This window comes from Centruroides vittatus, unplaced genomic scaffold (assembly GCF_030686945.1).
Source record: "Centruroides vittatus isolate TY-2023 unplaced genomic scaffold, ASM3068694v2 contig_351, whole genome shotgun sequence".
NCBI lineage: Eukaryota > Metazoa > Arthropoda > Arachnida > Scorpiones > Buthidae > Centruroides > Centruroides vittatus.
In genome coordinates, this window is record NW_027122174.1 from 1,997,841 (window position 1) to 2,018,094 (window position 20,254).

The following is a 20,254-nucleotide window of genomic DNA, read 5'->3' on the forward strand; positions in this document are numbered from 1 at the left end:
CCTCATAATATCACTAAAATAATAATAAAATGCTAAAAACCAATACCCAATAAAATACATAAATCATAGGTTTATGGATGTTGGTATGAGTTTTGTAACATTGTTAATGAATTTTTTGCCTTATTTATAATACATGATCACCTGATTGATGAGGGCCATTTAACACTAGGGTTGCAATGCCTTTTAGGTTGCATATAAAGCAATAATGGTTTCAATTGTGTGATAACCCTTCAATAAAACTATATGCTATGTATTTGTAGAAAGTATAGTGTATTAAAGATAAAGGGATTAAAGGTTAATTAAATTAAATTAACACTTTGTATTGTTTGACAGTACAAAACTTGTGTCTTACATCTTTTCTGCCTCCTCTTATCACCATGTTGGTAGGTCTGGCTTGGTGGCATGTTCCTAGGTAAAACCCAGGGTGTGTCAGGGTTCAAGGTTATGTGTGTTAAAAAAGGAGTGTAATAGGGGTGAGAGATTATGCTGGTGGACTCGGCCATGAGATGGAGACTGAAATAGAAGAGAGGAGAGTGAACTATGGTGATTGGTGAATAGTGGTGTGTGAAGATACATGATACAGGAGTTGTGAAGTCACCCAAGGAAAAAACTGTACAACAAGGTCAGGGTGAGGATTCTATTTCAAACTGTCTTACATCTGGTGTAAAGTTAAATAAGAAGAATACATCAATAGTATTGTTGGTTTGTTTATGTCTGCATGTTACAGAAATTCATTAACAGTCTATTGTCAGATGTATTGTGTGTTCTTGTTACTCAAAAATTTGATTTGTCAGTGTGCGTGTATTCCGGTAAATTTCACTGAAAGCATGGTTGCCCAAGAACATACCGTGCTTTCAGTGAAATTTACCATGCTTTCAATGAAATTTACTGTGCTTTCAGTAAAAATTAACCGAATATGCTATTCGGTTAATTTTTTTGTTTGTTGTCTTTGTCTCGACCCTACTGAAATCAGTGGATTTCCTTGTATAAGTGTCTGCTCCATTAGGCACTTGTTATCACTGACCCATTGAAGAAATCACCAAAATTCTTCTCCACGTTGACTTTGTAGTGAGCAGGAATTGCCAAGATACAGACCCAATGTTGGTAAGGAGAACAAGGGTCATACAAAAGAAATATCACACAAATACAAACTATACAAATTTGGAAAAAAAACAATATTTATATATCTTGCAAATATTCGATAATTAATACACTAGTACACTAATTACTATGATTACAATGACACTTAGCCTAATAATGATAATTACAGTATATACAAAGGTGAGTACATGTTGAATTCACTGTCACGTTCATTGAATCTTGTTTATTCCAACAACAAGAAAAAAACAGAAGAACTATACTTGAGTATGAATTATTTCCTTAATCTTCCTTCCTTAAACAACAGTCCTTCCACTCCGGATACAATCTTCCTCCCGATACAAACGGATTTTCCCTTCGTCCAAAAAAACACAGAGACAGTGTCGTTGCCACTACTCTTCTCCTTTCCTCACTAACCCTTCCACTCAAGGCCTCCTCACCTTATCCCTCGAAGCCTTCCTCTGGTGTGTTCTTGACAAGTCTTCTGATGGAAAAAAAAGGTGCTTGCACATGTTGTACTCTCCTTTTTATAACTCCTGCCATCCAGGGCTTCCACCTTAGTCTTTACAACCAACCCCGAGCCAACGAGTGGTTGCTGAGGACAAAGGCATGTGACAAGCGAAACATTTCACAAATAAACAGGTATCATGACAAGGAAGAAAATCCGATACAGAAATGGCACTGATATACAAAATATATAATTACAAAAAAAAGCAACAATTTAGTGACGAAGCACTACAACTTGTTCGTACCTTTTATTTTCACAAACTAACAGGAAACTGATTTAATTTGTACGAAGACCAAAAAAATTACAATATTAAATGTGTGAAGTAATATAAATACAAAATTTTCCCGTAATTCCTTTTTTTTTTTACAAAAACGAACTACTTCACCTCGATGTATCCAAATGATAGCACACTCTTTCAATAGTTCATTCTTAAGAGTCCTTTCCAAAACTTGGATGGAAATGGATAGAAAAATAAAATTCTACTACCTTCTTACACTTCACTTTTGTGGTCCTGGCTTGTCCTCCTCACTTTCCCCTGGTGAATCACACACAAAAAGAATAGCTAAAAGCAAAGGAGAACACCTTAAGTACCTCTTAACAAAAGGTAAGGGTGGCTCCCCCTACTGTGGACAAATCATTAGAAAAAAATTAAATAAAAAAAAAACAAAATGGTATTGTAACACCACAACTGTCACTTTTGTCATGTTTAACATTCATAAAAAAAATTAGTAGTCAACCAAATACATTTTGATATGAAATACATTTTGCATAATTTATCTATAATATAAATCTATCCTTATTTATAAATTTGATATTAACAATATATTTTCTTCAAGAGACATCTCCAAGCATTTTGTAATGTTTCATAGTCTTTGCCATCCTTCTTAAACTTTTATATATTCATGCTTTCTCTAATCTCCATAAGCCTTTTTCATCTATTTCTTTTAACATTCTTGCACATTCCTATTGTACTTTGTTTTCTTTATTAAGGAATTCTTGACTCAGCATGGGAGTGATTTTTCCTGTCTCAATCAATATCTTTAAGGGGGGGAAAATGATGTTTTGGAGGTTGTGCAGAAAGCATTTATATACAAAAGTAGTTGGAGAGGAGAATTTGTGACTGTTAGCCATAATATTGTATATATGTATTTATTAATTTAAGTTAATTTTAGCCTTTTCCTTTGTTCTTACTTCTAGAACTTTCCTTTCCAATCCTTTTTCTCTGTGGATGAGATAACTGTTTTGGAGAATCAGAAGAACAAAAGGAGAGTGAAGGCCCTGAGGCAAAAAAAAAAAAAAAAAAAAAATAGATAGAGAGTTTTGGGTTGAGCTCTTGAGATGAGCAGACAAAAAAAGGTAGTGCTCCAGGTCGTGAGTAGGACAACTGGAGACTGTGAGAGACCGAGATATCAATAGAGAAGAAACCCTGACCATAACAACGAGGGAGGATACTAAACTGGTATCAGCCAAATATGAAAAAACAGGACAATGTCTAAAGTCTCAGTGATAAGTTCAACGTGGCGTCCCATCCAAGATTGTGAAGGCAAGAGAAATTCCAGGTATTTCACTCTTCCTCTTAATCTATCAATCCTTTTCTATCACTCTTCCTCTTCTTTAGTTGTAAGTTAGTACATATTAGTTTTAAGTTTTGGCCCATGTATGACTGTTGCGCATGTACTGTACATTTCATTGTTTACTAAACCATTGTTTAATGCCTTTGTGTAAAGGAGGCACTTGTAGAGTTGGAATCCAAAGTACCTGTTCATAAGCAAAAATAAAATATTTTGTTTGGGGAATCTGTCAAGTATTTATTGTTACACTATTCCATTCACTGGTCTATGCACTTGTTGCTATGAACATCACAAATTAATTAATGTCAAAAGCTCTGAAATACCACCAGAAGCTTGGAAATGGCTCGTAAACAAAACACATTATTAACAATAATACTGTTACATAACTCTGGATATCTTCTATTCCAAAGTTAAGACAATGAAGAAAATATACACATATTCAAGTCTATGTTTTATCCATTTTCACCAACCACAGAAGTAACAGCTAGAAACACATGAAGAAAAACTTCACGAAAAGACAAACAATAAGTAGAAAATTCACATAGTTAAAATGATATCAATGTCAGCCTTTCTATGGAGGATCTGACGTTTTCACATTAAAAACGGAAGTATAATCTTACCATACCATCAAGTCCTTAACATATTTATAACTGGTCTGGCCCTCTAGTGGTGGTTCCGAGTATTCCAATTTCATTTACATATTGTTACATAACTCTGGATATCTTCTATTTCGAAGTTAAGACAATGAAGAAAATATACACCTTTTCAAGTCATTCAAGTGTTTTATCCATTTTCACCACCACAGAAGTAACAGCTAAAAACACATGAAGGAAAACTTCACGAAAAGACAAAACAATAAGTAGAAAACATTTTTTATGATTTTTAGGGATGCATTAAAGCAAGGTGAGGTTTTTTGCAAGTGAATGACTAAGTGGTTAGTCATTGTGTGATCTTATTATTTTTTAATTATCATTGCTGTTGTAAAAATGCAATTTTTGCAGGGAGAATATGAGATGCTTCATATGTGAGAGAATGGAAACTGCCAAGTAATTTTGTTTCAAAGAACCATATATAGAGAATCCTCCTAGATATCAGAAAAATTTACAGTACAGTTACAGTTTCATAAAATGATTGAAAACAGCATGTGAATATTCTGCTGATGCACATTGATGATTACAGTACATAATCATCAATGTCACGTTCATTGAATCGTTATGATCTTGTTTATTCTGCATAGTAAGTTACCGTATTTTACGGACTATAAGACGCTACAGACTATAAGACGCACCTTAATTTTTAAGCAATTTTTTTTAAAAAAAATACCTATAAGACGCTATGGAGTATAAGATGCACCTAAATTTTGGAGGCAATTTTTTGAAGAAAAAAGTGCGTCTTATAGTCCGTAAAATACGGTATTTATTTTGACATTGCACAACATTTATTTTAGTTTGTGTTACATTTCAATAAAGAAATGGTGATAATTATTCCTTTAAATGTTGCAAAACTTTTATTTGATAGTGTTTTCAAATTACTCAAAATCAACTCTAATTAATTGTAAGAAAACTGAATTAATGGATCAACTTCTCACTAAACATTATTACTTTATTATTATTCCCTCACATCCTATGATTATAATGTCACTTATAAGTAAATACATTCCTTATGTTACCATATTATGTTTTATAACTGTAATAAGAATTTTTTGTTGAAAATGAGAAGAATTTAGAATTTGATCAGATATAGCCAGAGTATCAACAGCTATTTTTATTTTTTATTGTTATTTAATATACGAAGTGTGCAATGCCATAAGGTTGTAAATGCCATTTTTCTCAAAATTCGTTTTATTGAAGAAATGAATTTTAAATGCAATGTTTTTTCCTACAAAAAAATATTGTGGCGATTGTGGCGCTCTAAGTGGCTATATTTTGAAGATGACGTTATGTGCAAGCCATAACGTTTTAAGCGCCAAAGCGCAAGCCACGTGACTTTTGGCGTGTAAAATGTTACAGTTTACTTTTACATCATTTTGTTATTCCAATTTGTAACGCAGTGAGTTTTTTACGAGTGAAATGAATTCCTTAAAGTATGAAATACCTAAAAGAAGAAAGAAATGTGCAGAAAAATGGAAGAAGAACATTCGAAAGAAACAAAAAAATAGTGGCTTAGAGTACATTTCTCCCATATCACAGAAAGTTAATCCGAGAAAGGATCCACCAACAGGGGTAAGTAAAAGACTTAATACTTCAAAAATATAGACGTAGATTTGAGATTTGCAAGATATGGATAGTTATTGTGTCTATGCATGGGTGAACAACTTGTATATGACTGTTTCCAACAAGTTTGTCAAACTTTTTGTTTACGTTACAGGTGACATGCAAGTGTTCCTTCGCTTGCAAAAACGTAACGTTGGCTTACCGTCAGGAACTCTTCCAACAATTTTATGAACTGGCTGACTACAATAAGCAACAGAGTTATCTTCAAAGACTTGTTCATCCCCAGATGATAAAAAGAAGACGATATGGGAAGTACCACCATCCTTCTGGAAGTAGAAGGCAACACTCTTTCAGTTATCATTTGAGTTATCAAATAAGAGTTTGTCTTAAGACTTTGTGTAATACATTCGGGGTTACTGCAAGAAGAATTCAGTTGATTAGAGAAAAGATTTTGGAAGGAAAAATGGATGCTACTGATCAAAGAGGAGGCCAGCGAAAATGTACTGAAAAGCAGTTGTGGACGGAAAAAATAATTGAGCACATTAAGAGTTTTCCAAGTGAAGAAAGTCATTATGCTCGAGCCAAAAGTACAGATAAAATGTACTTATCACCTGATCTCAATGTTAGCAGAATGTATAGAGCCTTCCTTGAGAAATATTGTCAACAGTATGCTGGGAGCAAAGCCCCAGTTACTCGACAATGGTACAATGAAATTTTCCTGACCAAATTCAATCTGTCTTTTCAAAGACCTCGCATGGACACTTGCTCAACTTGTGACCGCCTTGATGTACGAATAAAAGCTGGTGATGCATCAGCAAAAACAGAACTGGAATTACATCATTACAGAGCTGAAGTAACCACAAAAGACATGTCTGATGACACAAAAAATGCTAAAACCTCAGATTCGTATGTTTTATCTTTTGACTTGCAGCAGCAAATGTATATACCACAATTAACACACACTGAAATGTATTATGCTCAACAATTGGCATGCTACAACCTTGGAATTCACGATTCAATTAAAGAGAAAGGATGCATGTGTTTGTGGAGTGAGAATTTTGGAGGAAGAGGGTCTTTGGAAATATCATCCTGTATATACCATTATATTACTACTGAGGCTGCTATTGGTGACCGAAAGAAGCTGACTTTGTGGACAGACAATTGTGTTGGTCAAAACAAAAATCAATACGTGATAGCCATGTATCTGGTGTTATTGGCCAATAATGTATTTTCAGAAATAACACATAAATACCCTGTAAAGGGTCACACATTTCTCAGCTGTGATCGAGACTTTGCTCTAATTGAAAAACGGAGGAAAAAATGCAAAGCCTACACACTAAAGGATCTTGTGGACATCATTAAAAGTGCAGGGACCAAAAACCCTTTTACCTGCATCGTATTTGAGAAATTTCATGACTTTAAATCGATTGCCCACGCATTTTTGAATACAAAAGACCTGGGAATCTCAACAGCATCCCAAATTAGACTCTCATCAAATAACTTTGGTAAAGTTATGATTGCTAAAGATGGAGGTAAAGCAGCAAGATGGTGCACTGGGCTTAATGTGCTGAAAGATGGAGTTAGCATTGATGATTTCAAAAATCTTCCACTTCCTCTTGCTCGCTCCCATTTTGGGATTCCTCAAAAGAAGAAACCTGACATTGGTAAAATGATACCATTTTTAAATCCAATAGCACAAACCTATTTCAAGGAGATGCTAGCAGAACCGGATAACTAAATGCCAGTTTATTAATAGTTAACCTGTCACTTTATTATTTGATATTTCAAAATGATATTTGGACTTCCATTAATCTTTCAAATTTGAAGTTTTTAAATACGTTTTAACTTTTATTACACTAAATTAATACCTTATTGATAAAGATTACAGCCCAGTTCAAGTCATTAATAGATTATTGTCAGTTTTTAATGTTAAAATTGATATTGAATTTGTAAATTGTGTTTAATAATTTAAATGTAAGTTTTTGGTATTCAAAACTGTTTTTCAGCTGTAGAAACATTAATTTTATGACTGCAATCGTTTTTGGCATTTACAACTTTATGCACTTGCACAATTTTGGCATTTACAACGTTATGGCTCTAACCCTGTTTTTAAACTTTTTTTGTTTCCTTACTATTATTTGTAGGTGTTTGAAATTAAACCCAATGTTTTATTCCAAACTATAAATTGTTAAAATAATTTTTCTAGCATTTGATTAAAGTTTGTTCATTAGAAAAAGTGTTTTTTCTCTCTCCTGAAAAATTTGTTTTTTGGCATTTACCCCAAATTATATGAAGCATTGCACGCTTCATATAATTTTTTATTTTACCAAATTTCATTAAACTCTGAGAATCATTTGTGTTATTAGAGTGTAAGGTAGTTTTAGAGGTGGGTGCCAATGGTTTTAGATTGTAGATCTAGATGTTATATAAACAAATTTAGGTGACTTTGCTACTGAGCCAAATCACTTTGTATCTTTGTGTGTCTTCTGACCATGGGCTTGTGCCTAACAATACTTGAGGAAACTGTTATTAGAGTAACTCCAATAAAGATTTCTGTTATATATTTTCTTAAAACTTTATTGTTGTTTTTCATTGTATAGCCTTTAGTTTTGTCATAAAATTTCAATCAAATTTGAAGACTACTTCAGCAAAATTAAAATATAAAATTCAGTATAAATAAATTTTTAGAAAGAAATTCTTTTTTTTCTATTTTATTTCATCTTGTTTTAAAATAGAGTTTTAATACATATAAAAAACAAGATTATTAATACTAATATGTGTAAATACCGTATATTTCTGTTGATAAGATGATAAGAGAATCATAAAAAAATGCCCCCAAAATCCGGGGTCGTCTTATAGGACAGATACAAAGAAAAAATTAGATTGAAATTTATATAAATTAAAACCATTATAAAAAAACAGACAGACCGTAATTATTTACTAGTAGAGAGTAGGGTATGTCCACAAAATAGAATAGCCCATAGGACATTTTTGTGAATAGTCAAGGTCATTACTCGAATGCCCAAATCAGTGCGAATGTTTGCAACAATTGCAAGGCAGTGCTGCCAGATGCAAGAAAATAAAATTTGTTCATTCGAAAAATTACGAATAGGACATAATTTACGCTATACAGTATTATTATCCAGATGATGATCCCTGATATAAACTAAATTCATAGGCCGTTGATAGTTTGGGGGTCATCTTATAGGACAGATATTTGCTAAAACTATAAAAAACTTTGATGAAAATTTATACCTCGTCTTATCTGAAGGTCATCTTATCTGTGGAAATAAACAGTAAATCTTATATATGAAATTTTGTATACTAATATTTATTGTAATCAATTGAAAGTTCATTATATATAAAAATCAAATAAATATTATATAGTATAGTATTAAAAAACCTGTTTTTCTTCAATTTCATTTGATAGTAATTTTGATGATGAAAGTGCTTTGATTGCTGTCTCATCTTCCAAGATATTACCCTTTGCTGTTGATAAAATTTCTAATATACGATCCTCAATTTCTTTTAATTGTCTGAAAAAAATTAATATTAATAAATTAAGCAATAAAAACTGAAAAAGATAATAAAATACTATTGACAATAAACAAATGTAAAAATTTAAAATAAATAATAAAATTATAGTATAATTATTATAATAATTATTCATTTAAGTATCCTAAAAATGCTTTTGAATCTGTAATCCCTAAGTAAATGCAAACACTTTTGTTTATTAAATTGATGATGTCAAATTCAATTATGATATACGTATTATATAAATAAAATTAACTAGGAATATAAAAGACAACTCATTTATACTTTATAAACAAAAATTAATTTTCTATGATGCATCAAAACAAGATTTAAAAATTTTTCTTATTTATAAGGTTTTATAAATAAGTAAAATAGCTTTAAGACTTAAATAATATAATTAAATAAATAATTATATTACTTCTGAAAAAAAATTCACTGAGTTTCTTTAGCGTTAGCACAAGGAACTCAGTGAATTTTTTTCCAGAAGCTATACAAACCTTGGTGTGAGTTTCTAACTTTATTTTTGCTTAAATAATTATATTATTTAAGTTTTAAAAAATTCTTTGGAATTAAATCTGTTTCAAACCATACTATTTAAAATGCTTTAGGACTTAAATAATATAATTATTTATTTAATTAGTGATTAACTGCATAAGGTTATATTTAAATTTAAATACATCTGGAAGTGAAGGCTTGCTTGGGGTCTGGGTGGTGCAACTGGCAAGCACACTGCATAGCAAGCAAAGGTTGTGGGTTTAAACCCCACCCCGGCCAGTTCTTTTCTTCCAGATGATTCTAAATTATTTAAATTATAATTATTAATTTAATTAATTAATATTAATTATTATAATTATTATTAGGTGCCATCACTTATCTAAATTGGATAAGTGATGGCACCTAATGTCTATCTCTAGTAGCAAATTACTTAATATTAATTACTAAAAATAGTGGATTTATAGCCTGAGTATTTAAGGCAATTGTTTGGCTATGTATATAAATATTTAATATTAATTTTCATATTAAAATAACAGTTTAAAATGGAAAAGAAATTATGTTTTTAATGTGCAATATAAATATATTATTAATATATTATAAATATATTAATTAACATAGTTATATCAGTAATGATCATTAGTTTTTATTTAATTTAAATCAAAAATAGTAAATAATTATATCAAATTTTAAAATATAGTTAAAATAGTATTAATTAAATTTTAAAGATAATTACAAACAAACAATATATGTATATATATTGTATATTGAACTAACTTTTTATTTTTTGCACTTTTTATAATAAGATCATTTCTTTCTTTTTCTAATTCTTGTTTTTCTTTAGCAACAACAATTCCTAACAATTGATCTTCCAATCCAGTTCGTGTTATCATAAAGTTTATCAAAGTTACTTTTACAGAAATATTGGGAAGATAATGAGGATTAGGCAATTTAGTAGTCATATAGAGTCTAAAATCTGAAGAATATTCAACTGTACTTTCACCAAGTTTAATATACAATGTTTTTCCATCTTTGAAGGTTTGTTTCAATAATAAAGGTTCTAAAACAGGATCTAATTCTTCTCCAATATTTTCTAATAAAACCTGAAAAGCATAAGATATATAATAAAATTATTGGAATTAAGTGTAATTTAGACTTATGAAATAATGAAATGCTAATTTATTTTGCATTAAACTGTTTTTCTATATTTTTAGCAGTAAGCACAATTATTTTAAATAGATTACAAAGTTTAAATTCTATTTTAATTCTGAATAAAATTCTTTTACCATCATCTCATATATATTGAGTTATATACTGGTAATTAATGTCAGTAGGTTACTTAGCTCTACAAAATTGTTATTTTAATAGTTGAAATTTTAACATCAATAGAAATATGGAAATGACTAATTATTAAAAACTCCAGCAATGAGTTGCATAACTTTCCTTGGAACAACATGGCATCATCTATTATGATATTTTATTTAATGAATTTTTATAAAATTAGCAAAGAGCTTAATTTTGAAAGTACAGATGGGTTTTATAAAAATTGTAAGTGCTAATACAAATAAAATCTTCATTAAGTCTGATCTCAGTCAAGATGTGACAAATGATTCTCCTATGTCTCCCCATCCCTTTAATCTTTAACCACCAAACTTTAATAGCATCGATCCCCCTAATACACAACCTCCCTGTAAAATTTGAGAGAATTTTCACCAAAAGCAAAGGTGTTATTAAGATTCAAAGAGAATGAACGAATCATGCCCCCCACGTAGACAAACATCCATACATACAGAAAAACCGCCAGATTTTTTTTTTGCATTTCTTGATATTTCAAGGTCCTAAGTCCAAAAATATAAAAATCTTGGGGGGGTCATTTTTTTGACTGATAGCTATACCTTCCCTCTGTTAAATATAACAGCCAGAAATGTAAAAATTATTCAAAATAATTACAGATATAATAAGATTAACAATAAAACAAAACTTGGGATAAATTTTCCTTGGTATGATATCTAATGTTTTTAAATTCATTAACATCAAATCACAGAATATATTCAAATATGCAATGTTTAATAGGACATAACTATACATGAAAAGATCTAATGTTAATGGATCTCTTTTAAATTCAAAATTTGAATCAATAGATCAGTAGTTCTTAAATGACATGCCAAAGTGCACTGATATGCCAGAAAAATTGGCTAAATGCACCATGAATATTATGAAAGTATATTTTAAAAATGAGAAGAAATTAATTTGTACAAAGATTTACTACATCCATGATTAAGTAATACCTAGGTTAAGCCTGCAGAGTAGCAGTTATTATAGTACACAACTATTTATAACTTAAAATATATTAATATATTTTTAATTTTGTACATGAAGTGCACCAGAAAAATTTTTCACATTTTACAATATGTTGCAAACCAAAAAAGTTTGAGGACTATTGCAATAGATCATGGGAAATACATATACAGTTCATTTAATTATAGTGTTTCCCCAAAAATAAGACATTCCCTGAAAATAAGACCTAGTAAAGGTTTTGCTGAATTGCTAAATATAAGACCTCTCTGGAAAGTAAGACCTAGCAAAGTTTTCATTTGGAAGCATGCCCGCCGAACAGAACACCAGAGCATGCAGCTGTGATTCTTTTTAGCCTGCCACCATTATCCCCTACCTTCACCGTCCGTTGCAGAGCAGCTGCATGCAGGAGATGACCACCTTCTGTGATGTTCCCTTCCACAGCCGTCACTTGTAAATGTGCAGGCAAAACATCAAGAGGCTCGTCGCCTGCCACCATACTGTACGCTGTCCCTGCTGTGCTGTACGAATGTGCTGTGGTGAGCTCCCCTGGTGGCCGGAAGCTGCCATACCATACAAAAAAAATAAGACCTAGTGCATCTTTGGGAGCAAAAATTAATATAAGACACTGTCTTATTTTCGGGGAAACAGGGTATATTATAAAAATATTTATCTTTATCTTAATTTCTATTAAAGAATTAATTAATTTTGAACAAAAAAAAAATATATTAGAAAATATCTTCTTTATTGTTTAAATTGAAATAATATTGTATTTAAAATTATTTTTAAATTAATCTAATTTGTATTATTATTGTATACAGTAGAACCTCTATTATTCGGACTAATTGGGGATGAAGGTAGTCCGGATAAGGAAAAATCCAGATAATCGAAAAAATAATAATTGACAGTGCATATAGTATGAATAATTTTTATTTGTCTAGATTTACATATAGCTTCAATATTAAATAATTTTTTATTAAGAAATTCAATTAACGATTTTTGTTTAAAGCTAGCTGTTCTTTTTGAAGCTGCTAAATTGCGAATACTTTTAAGACATATAAGTTGTCCTGGATTACACTCTTCTTAGCTCTCAAACCACTTCATGGCGACATCTAAGCACTGAAAAGCTTCAGAATATGTAGGACCAATATCTCTTCTTCGTCTTCTCGATCTTGTTCATCTAAGGCAGATATTTCTTTAATTATTTCCTCATCATTCAAAATTTGGAATCCAGGATCGTTCGCATCGCAATTTAACCACTCGGTTGCATCTTCTTTGTCACATTCAGCACATATTGAAATTTGTACTATTGCTTCCGCAATGTCTCCTATACTACTTTCTACTGTGTTACCGGAATTTACTAATGGTCTTTTCAAAATTTTGTTCCTTGCATTCGATCGCATACGTACAACAGTGTCGCAATTTGCCAAGTGCAAATCAGCAAATTCGTACAATTTTTGTTTATTTTGAACAATCCAGATAATCGAAAATCCGGATAATAGAGGTCCGGATAATCAAGGTTCTACTGTATTCTGAAACCATGTCCTCTTTTCTTTGGATGATTTGTTATTACTACTAGGTGCGTATACAGGCACTTGGCAATTCTATCATCAACTTTTATTTGGGAACTTTTTATTCTCGGCGTCTTGGCAAATAAAAAATTCCCAAATAAAAGTTGATGATAGAATTGCCAAGTGTCTGTATACACACCTAGTAATGATGATAACTCAACCATTGTATTATTATAATTTGTATTATTATTATTATAATTTGTATTAATTTGTACTTTTAATAGAAAAATGGTTTAAATTAAAATAAGTTTACAGATTTTCCAAACTGTATGCTGTTCTCTAAAACTCTAAGAAAATTTGGTTGCATTGGTTTAATTATTTGGAGATCCTTTTCTTTCTCCATCTTTTTAATCCATTGATTAGCTTGTCCTTGAGGATCAATCATTAAAGGCCAACGATGAGAATTACTTGAAAGCAAAATAAATTAATATAAATTTGAAAAGTTTAATTCTTAATTAAAGTATAGTATATAAATTATACTATAATATAAATTATAATAAATATAAATTATTAATAAATAATAATAATTTTATAACACATTTACATATTTAATATATTTGCTTTTAAATCAATAAAATCTTAAAACTACATATTTAAATAGATTATGTCTAATATATGTCTAAGTAAAATAATAAAGTGATAAATAATATTTGTGTTTTAATAGAAGTACTTCCACATATTTTATTTGATATGTCATCAGATGCTAAATACATACAATGCAGAATGCAATACATTATGCATTCAAACTAGAATTTGAATGCATAATGGAAAAAAGTTAGCAAATGAAACATTTGTGGTAGCAATGAAGCAATTTATTTATAATTAATGTTAAAATGTTAAAAAAATAAAGAATAAATAAGTAATTTTGTTATCAATGCAATAACAGTATAAAATTATTTTATATAATTTTAATAATAATAATTATAATTAATAATATAAATATATTATTAATATATAAAATTATTTTAAATCATAAAACACAAAACATTACCATATTTTACGGATTATAAGATGCTATGGACTATGAGACGCACCTTAATTTTTAAACAATTTAAAAAAAAAAAATACCTATAAGACGCTACGGACTATAAGACGCACCTGAATTTTGGAGGCAATTTTTCAAAGAAAAAAGTGTGTCTTATAGTCCGTAAAAATACGGTAATAGTTGGAAAACACGGTTATTCCTAAAATGCAAAATATTTTATTATATAAGCGTTATGTAGACCAGCAGTCTGTAGCCTTTCTGACCTGCAACCTTTCTTTCATGGACCACTAAACTCACAATTTTGAATCCCATGGACCACTATCATAAATTTTTTTAAATGATAAATGATACAAAATCTATAGAATAATGATCATAAAAATTCAATTTTATTATATTAATATAAAATTTGCTTGTTTAATTATAACAAATCAATGTAAGCCTATAGTTTTGTGGCCGTCAGCCATATTGTTTTCTTGTATATTTTTGTTTAATTCATAAGTTGTAAATACATATATATATATATATATATATATATTTCTATCTTCCTTCTTCCTTCATTCCATTCTCTTATTTCCGTTCCTTTCTCCTTTGTCTAAACAACCTGACCATTATTGCTGGAGGGCAGGATTACCCCTCCTAAGTAAGAACAAAAGAAGGCGAGGACGCCCTGAAGGCTAAGTGGTGAACAAGGGACACTTTTCTACTGGACCTCGAGAAGGACGGAAGTGTGAGCCAGCGATCGACCAGGAACGGGAAAAGTCGAAAGATGGCTACAGGACCGTCGAGGCCAAGGGAAAATAGACACAAAACCGAGGGAATCAAAAGACGTTGAGGGCAGACAGCCGAACAAGGAAAAGGAGAGAAAAACAACTGCCATTGCGAAAATACACTCCAGCGAAAACACCGATCATCGTAGACCCGAGTACCTTCCATCTAATTCTATCTACTTTCGTTCTTTCCTAAATCTATCTGTTTCCCCTTTCCTTTTTAGTTTTAAGGTAGATATAAGTTTAGTTTTAAGTCGGGTGTAAAAAGTTTGTGTTACGAGCGCGGGTGTGATTCTTTGTACGTGGCGACCCCTTCCTCAGTGAAGTTATTCCAGTTGGGATCATTTGTAAATTAGAAAAGGAAAGAACCGTGTTCCGGAAGGGAAATAAAAAGACTTTTAATTGTGTATCAGTCTCTGTGTTCATACTTGTAACGTGCATTCACGGGTTTACAAGCCCTTCTCAACGAACAACCACAGTTTATTGCTGCTTGTTGGAAATAAGTTTATGGATTGTTAGTGCTTTTCCACAACAGATGACAATCACACTCAAAATATTGTTCATTATTTATTGATTACAGACACTTCATATTTGGTTTTAGATTTGAATGAAGAAAACCTCCCCAATGAGTAAAAAAAGCAACTAAGCATTTTGCATTTCTTTTGTAATACTTCGCATAACCTTCAGTTGATCAATGTCCAAATTTCTTCACGAACCACCCAAATTTTCTCCAACAGGTTGCTAACTGCTGATATAGATGACATAGTGATTATATGGAATACAAAACCAGATATGCAAAGCTTCATCATGATCAATAGCAATCCCTACAAATTAAAAATAGCCCTGGACCAATTCAATAATAAAGAAGCATACTTCCTGGATCTGATCATCATCCTAGTTAATGGGGCGATATACTCAAAGGTATATGTTAAACCAACATCCCACACATTATACATCCCTTGTTGCTCAAATGATCTTCTCAGATACAATATGGTGGCTTTTAAAGCCCTTATCACAAAAATTTTTGCTGGAACAGGCTGGAACTTTTTTGTTTACATTTATTCCAGTTAATAAATTTTATTATTAAATATATTTTTATTTAGACACTCTTTAGATGCATACATTCAACTAAACTGTGATCTTTGATAATTGAAATACTGGTGAATTCATTGTACAGGGTATTTGATATTTTAAAAAATAACCAATCACAGAAATGTTTACAATCTATTATTTTCGAGTTTTTGTTAGGTAAAATTTAATATACAGTCAAACCTGTTTTTATGCGGGGGATAGGGACCGCATTAAAAAAAACGCATTAAAAAAATTCTCACGAAACTTCACGAATGGCTGTAAATAATAGTTTTCGCGACACAATTAAAAAATATTTTTTTTATGCGGTCAACAGGGACCGCATAAAAAAAGTCTCACATAGAAAATAACTCAAAACCGTACGAAATAGAATTTATTGACAACAGATGTCAACACTTGACTACATCGTCTGGTCTATCGTCTGTTTTACATATTTTTGTCCAGGTGGTGTTTTGTTGACTTAAAAAGTAAATTATTTCATTTTTCGCATATTCATGCAATAATATTACTATAATAAGTGCATTTATGCTATAATAAGTTTATTTAGCTATAATAAGTCAACGTAAGACATGACGAATCGCACGAGACTAGTCGCCAACTATACCGCACAAATTAAAAATTCGCATTAAAAAAATCGCACAAATAAAAATCGCACATAAAAAGAGCGCATAAAAACAGGTTTGACTGTATTGTATTTGACAGATTCAATATGCAGAATTACACTCATTGTTTTGATTTTGTTAAATCTATAAAAACAACTTATAAAACAATTTTCAAATGTTTAACTTTTTGAAAATGCATCTTTTTGATTTTGAAACTTTGTGGTTTTTAGAAAGTGAAAATACTATTTTTGAACCTATAACCCACAATAGCATATATCACACAGAATATTGTTGGAATGACAATAAAACCTTTGCATAATCTGCCCTACTGTATATCCTGCATCTATGGCAGCAGCTGATGCTTCACAGGCATGAGTTCAAAATGCTACTATAAAATCGACATATAACCCACATTTCCTTTCAAATTGTTTTTTAAAGACATAACCTGCAGGTAATCTAGATGAAAATACAGTAATAAGTTAGCAGTGCAATTAAAAACATTTTTGATAATCTTACTTTTTTTTGCATGGAATTCTATCTAGTCCTGGTTTACACCTATGGATAAACTGTAGATTAAAAGTTCAAATATTCTTTAGTATAGATAATCATAATTATTCTAATTTCATCAGATTGTATAGAACACATACAAGAATATGGTTTCTTATGTTAAAACGACAAAGCACCCAAACTTCGGGGCAATTGTCCACTTCAAGCATCCATTGAGATTGTCCATTAGGAACAACCTGTCCCAGACCCGTCCCGTCATAATCGAGGCAGACATTTGCTTCTGTCGGCCAACTCTCATTTTTCCTATACAGTCTGATGATGGCCCGACAATACCTCGACTAGATTTACGATTGTCTTACCAACATCGAATAAACAGGATCACAATGCATCATCACTCTCTCTTAGGTATTTTACCTAGAATTGTAAACTCTCTCTCTTGGTCGACTTAGAATATAAGTTAAATTTAGTTCTTACAGAAATAGCTACTCATTATAATTGTTTGTCTCAAGTCTATGATAAACGGAACTAACGTTAATGTTATGTGACTTTATTATGTTTGTCCTCTGTAATCTTTATTATAGTTTATAGTAAACTTGCAATAACATTGATAACATTTATATTTTACTTAAACATATATTTATCTACTGCATGAAGGATCTTTTCAAATTTATGTTTTAAATATCATTTAGAATTTAACTGAGTGAAAATGATAAATTGGTCACATAATCACTATTGTAAGTAACTTATAAATTACACTGTAAAAATTTATAACATACTTGATGATAATTCCATTTTCTATAGAAAAGTTATCAGTAGGAAGTCCATCAATTATCCATTTCCTTATTGTAACTGGCTCTCCAAGAGTTTCTATTAGAGAAAATTCTTTTGTACATACAATTCCATGTTGTAATGCAGCTTCAATCCATGCAGAAATCTGTTTCTTTTTAAAATTTTTATCATATTTTACTACAGTTTATATTAATAACTTAAATTAATAATAACAAAACAGAAATATAATTGTAAAATGTAATATATAAAGAGAACATAACTGAATTGTCTTTTATTAAGGATATTGTAAAATTATTAACCTCGGTTAAAATTAATATTTTGCTTCATAAATTACTAAATATAAATTTATTTACTTGTCGAAAAGATGTTGTAAATGCTCCCAAATATGCTACAACAGCTGCAGATATAAGAGTGTCACCAACTAAATTATTGTAGCGTTGTCCCAGAACTTTTGCTGCATTCTTCCATCGAGTTTTTTCTCCACCTAGACCACCAATTAACTGTTCTGCTCTTTGTAGTTTCAATGTACATGATTCAAGATCATTTTCCACAGCTGTAAAATAAATTACACATAATGAAAAAAATAGCAGTAAATTATTCTGAAATTAAATGTAAATAAATAAATTATGATATTTTTATATTTTCTTTAAGATTTTAAGGTGATTATCAAAACTATCTCCTTAATGAATTTTTTCCAAGTAATAAAATGTTTCATCTAGCAATAATTACTTTTTCATTTGGAGGGATTAATATCTTTAAATAAAACATGAAAAATTCTCTCCAAAACCAAACTTATAGTAGTTTCACTTTAGAGAAAATTTATTATAATGGTAGTTTAAAAAGTCTTTGTTTACAAATAGTTTTTAGTAAAATTTGTTTGTTTTTCATATTTAGCAAACGTTTTTATAAAATTGATATTTTTTACCAACCAATGATACATAAAATACTTTGCTTAAAATCATCACTACAGAAGTGACCAGGATGTTAGGGAGGAAAACTAGGAGGTCTATAAAAGATACATTGACGACATTTTCATCATGTGGAGAGAAGTTCCTGACATGGCGTTTTTCGTGCAAGCCATCAACAACAACCCTTTTGGTTTGTCAATAGGAATAGAGCAGGCTAGCACAGAGGAGGTCCATTTTCTTGATGCTGACATTAGAATGGAAGGATCCAACATCCACACATCAGTATACCACAAACCATCTGCTACTTCTACACACATATCAGTTGATTTGTGCAACCTGTTCTTATACAAGGCAACAGCTTTTAATGCTCTAGTCAGAAGGGCGTTTTTGTATTCATCAACCAAGCAAGCCCTAACGACTGAATTAGCCCAAATTAGGAAGATAGCAACCGAGCACGGGTACCCGACTCTGACATGCTGTTTAGTCGAGCAATACCAATGCTTCAAGCATGCCTCCACCGCAAACGATAATGCCAACTTAGAGCCTGACAGTTCAACATTGTATTCCCATCACGTTTAACCCATAACTTAAAGCAGTGCATAAGCAGATAGCCAACAATCATAGGATACGAGTAGCATACAGGAGATGTTCCATGATTTTCAATATCCTATGAAATGAAAAAGACCCTCCAGATCACACCAGACTCCCTGGTATCTATTCCATCCTGATTAGAGACAACAGGTGGGGCAAGGACTTATTATGCATTGGTTCTACCAAGCATTCCTTAAATACCCGTATAAGGGAACACCAAGCGGATATCCGGCATGGGCGGCTCATTACTGCTCTTCCTATGTATGCGTCCAATTCCGAAGTCGAGGCGCAGTTTGATAAAGCTGCAGTCATCATCAACACACCCCACCAGGACCATCTTAAGTGGCTAGAAACCATAGCCATCTATAAAGCCAGCCACATGACTGCACGTGTCAGGCAAGACTGACTTTGTTGAAATGACATTCGATCCTGTTGAATTCCATATGTTCCATTTAGAAGCATTCCTAAGTTAGTTGACCTGAGGAAGAACTGCAAGATAGTTCGAAAATGTTTGTCACCTGCTGTATATCTTATACGCGTTATGTATTGGTAACAGGTTTAAGGAAGTGTAAATCATCACTACACTTTTCTGTCATAAAAAAAAAATTAGAAACAGCAGCACCAGGTATCAATAAATCATTTTGAAATTTTTGAACAGATGAGTGAAGTAAGTGCAGATTGAGCAAGTTGGGTGGGGCAAAGTGAGCAGGGGTGAAAGGGTTGGGTTATCTACC

The 20,254-nt window shown here is 31.2% G+C and overlaps 1 protein-coding gene across 6 annotated transcripts in view; it reads right to left on the reverse strand.

Moving 5' to 3' along the window:
- Positions 1-20,254, reverse strand: part of LOC136974588 (dynein axonemal heavy chain 7-like) — a 158,084-nt gene that overhangs the window by 47,746 nt on the left and 90,084 nt on the right. For 5 of the 6 annotated variants that reach the window (XM_067269506.1, XM_067269508.1, XM_067269509.1 and 2 more), the window contains 5 exons: positions 18,375-18,574; positions 18,009-18,172; positions 13,536-13,689; positions 10,194-10,519; positions 8,794-8,926 (listed from right to left, as the gene is read on the reverse strand). In XM_067269506.1, coding sequence (XP_067125607.1) covers positions 8,794-8,926; positions 10,194-10,519; positions 13,536-13,689; positions 18,009-18,172; positions 18,375-18,574 — 977 coding nt within the window. The remainder of the gene's footprint in view (positions 1-8,793; positions 8,927-10,193; positions 10,520-13,535; positions 13,690-18,008; positions 18,173-18,374; positions 18,575-20,254) is intronic. The other variant, XM_067269505.1, reaches the window with a different exon arrangement.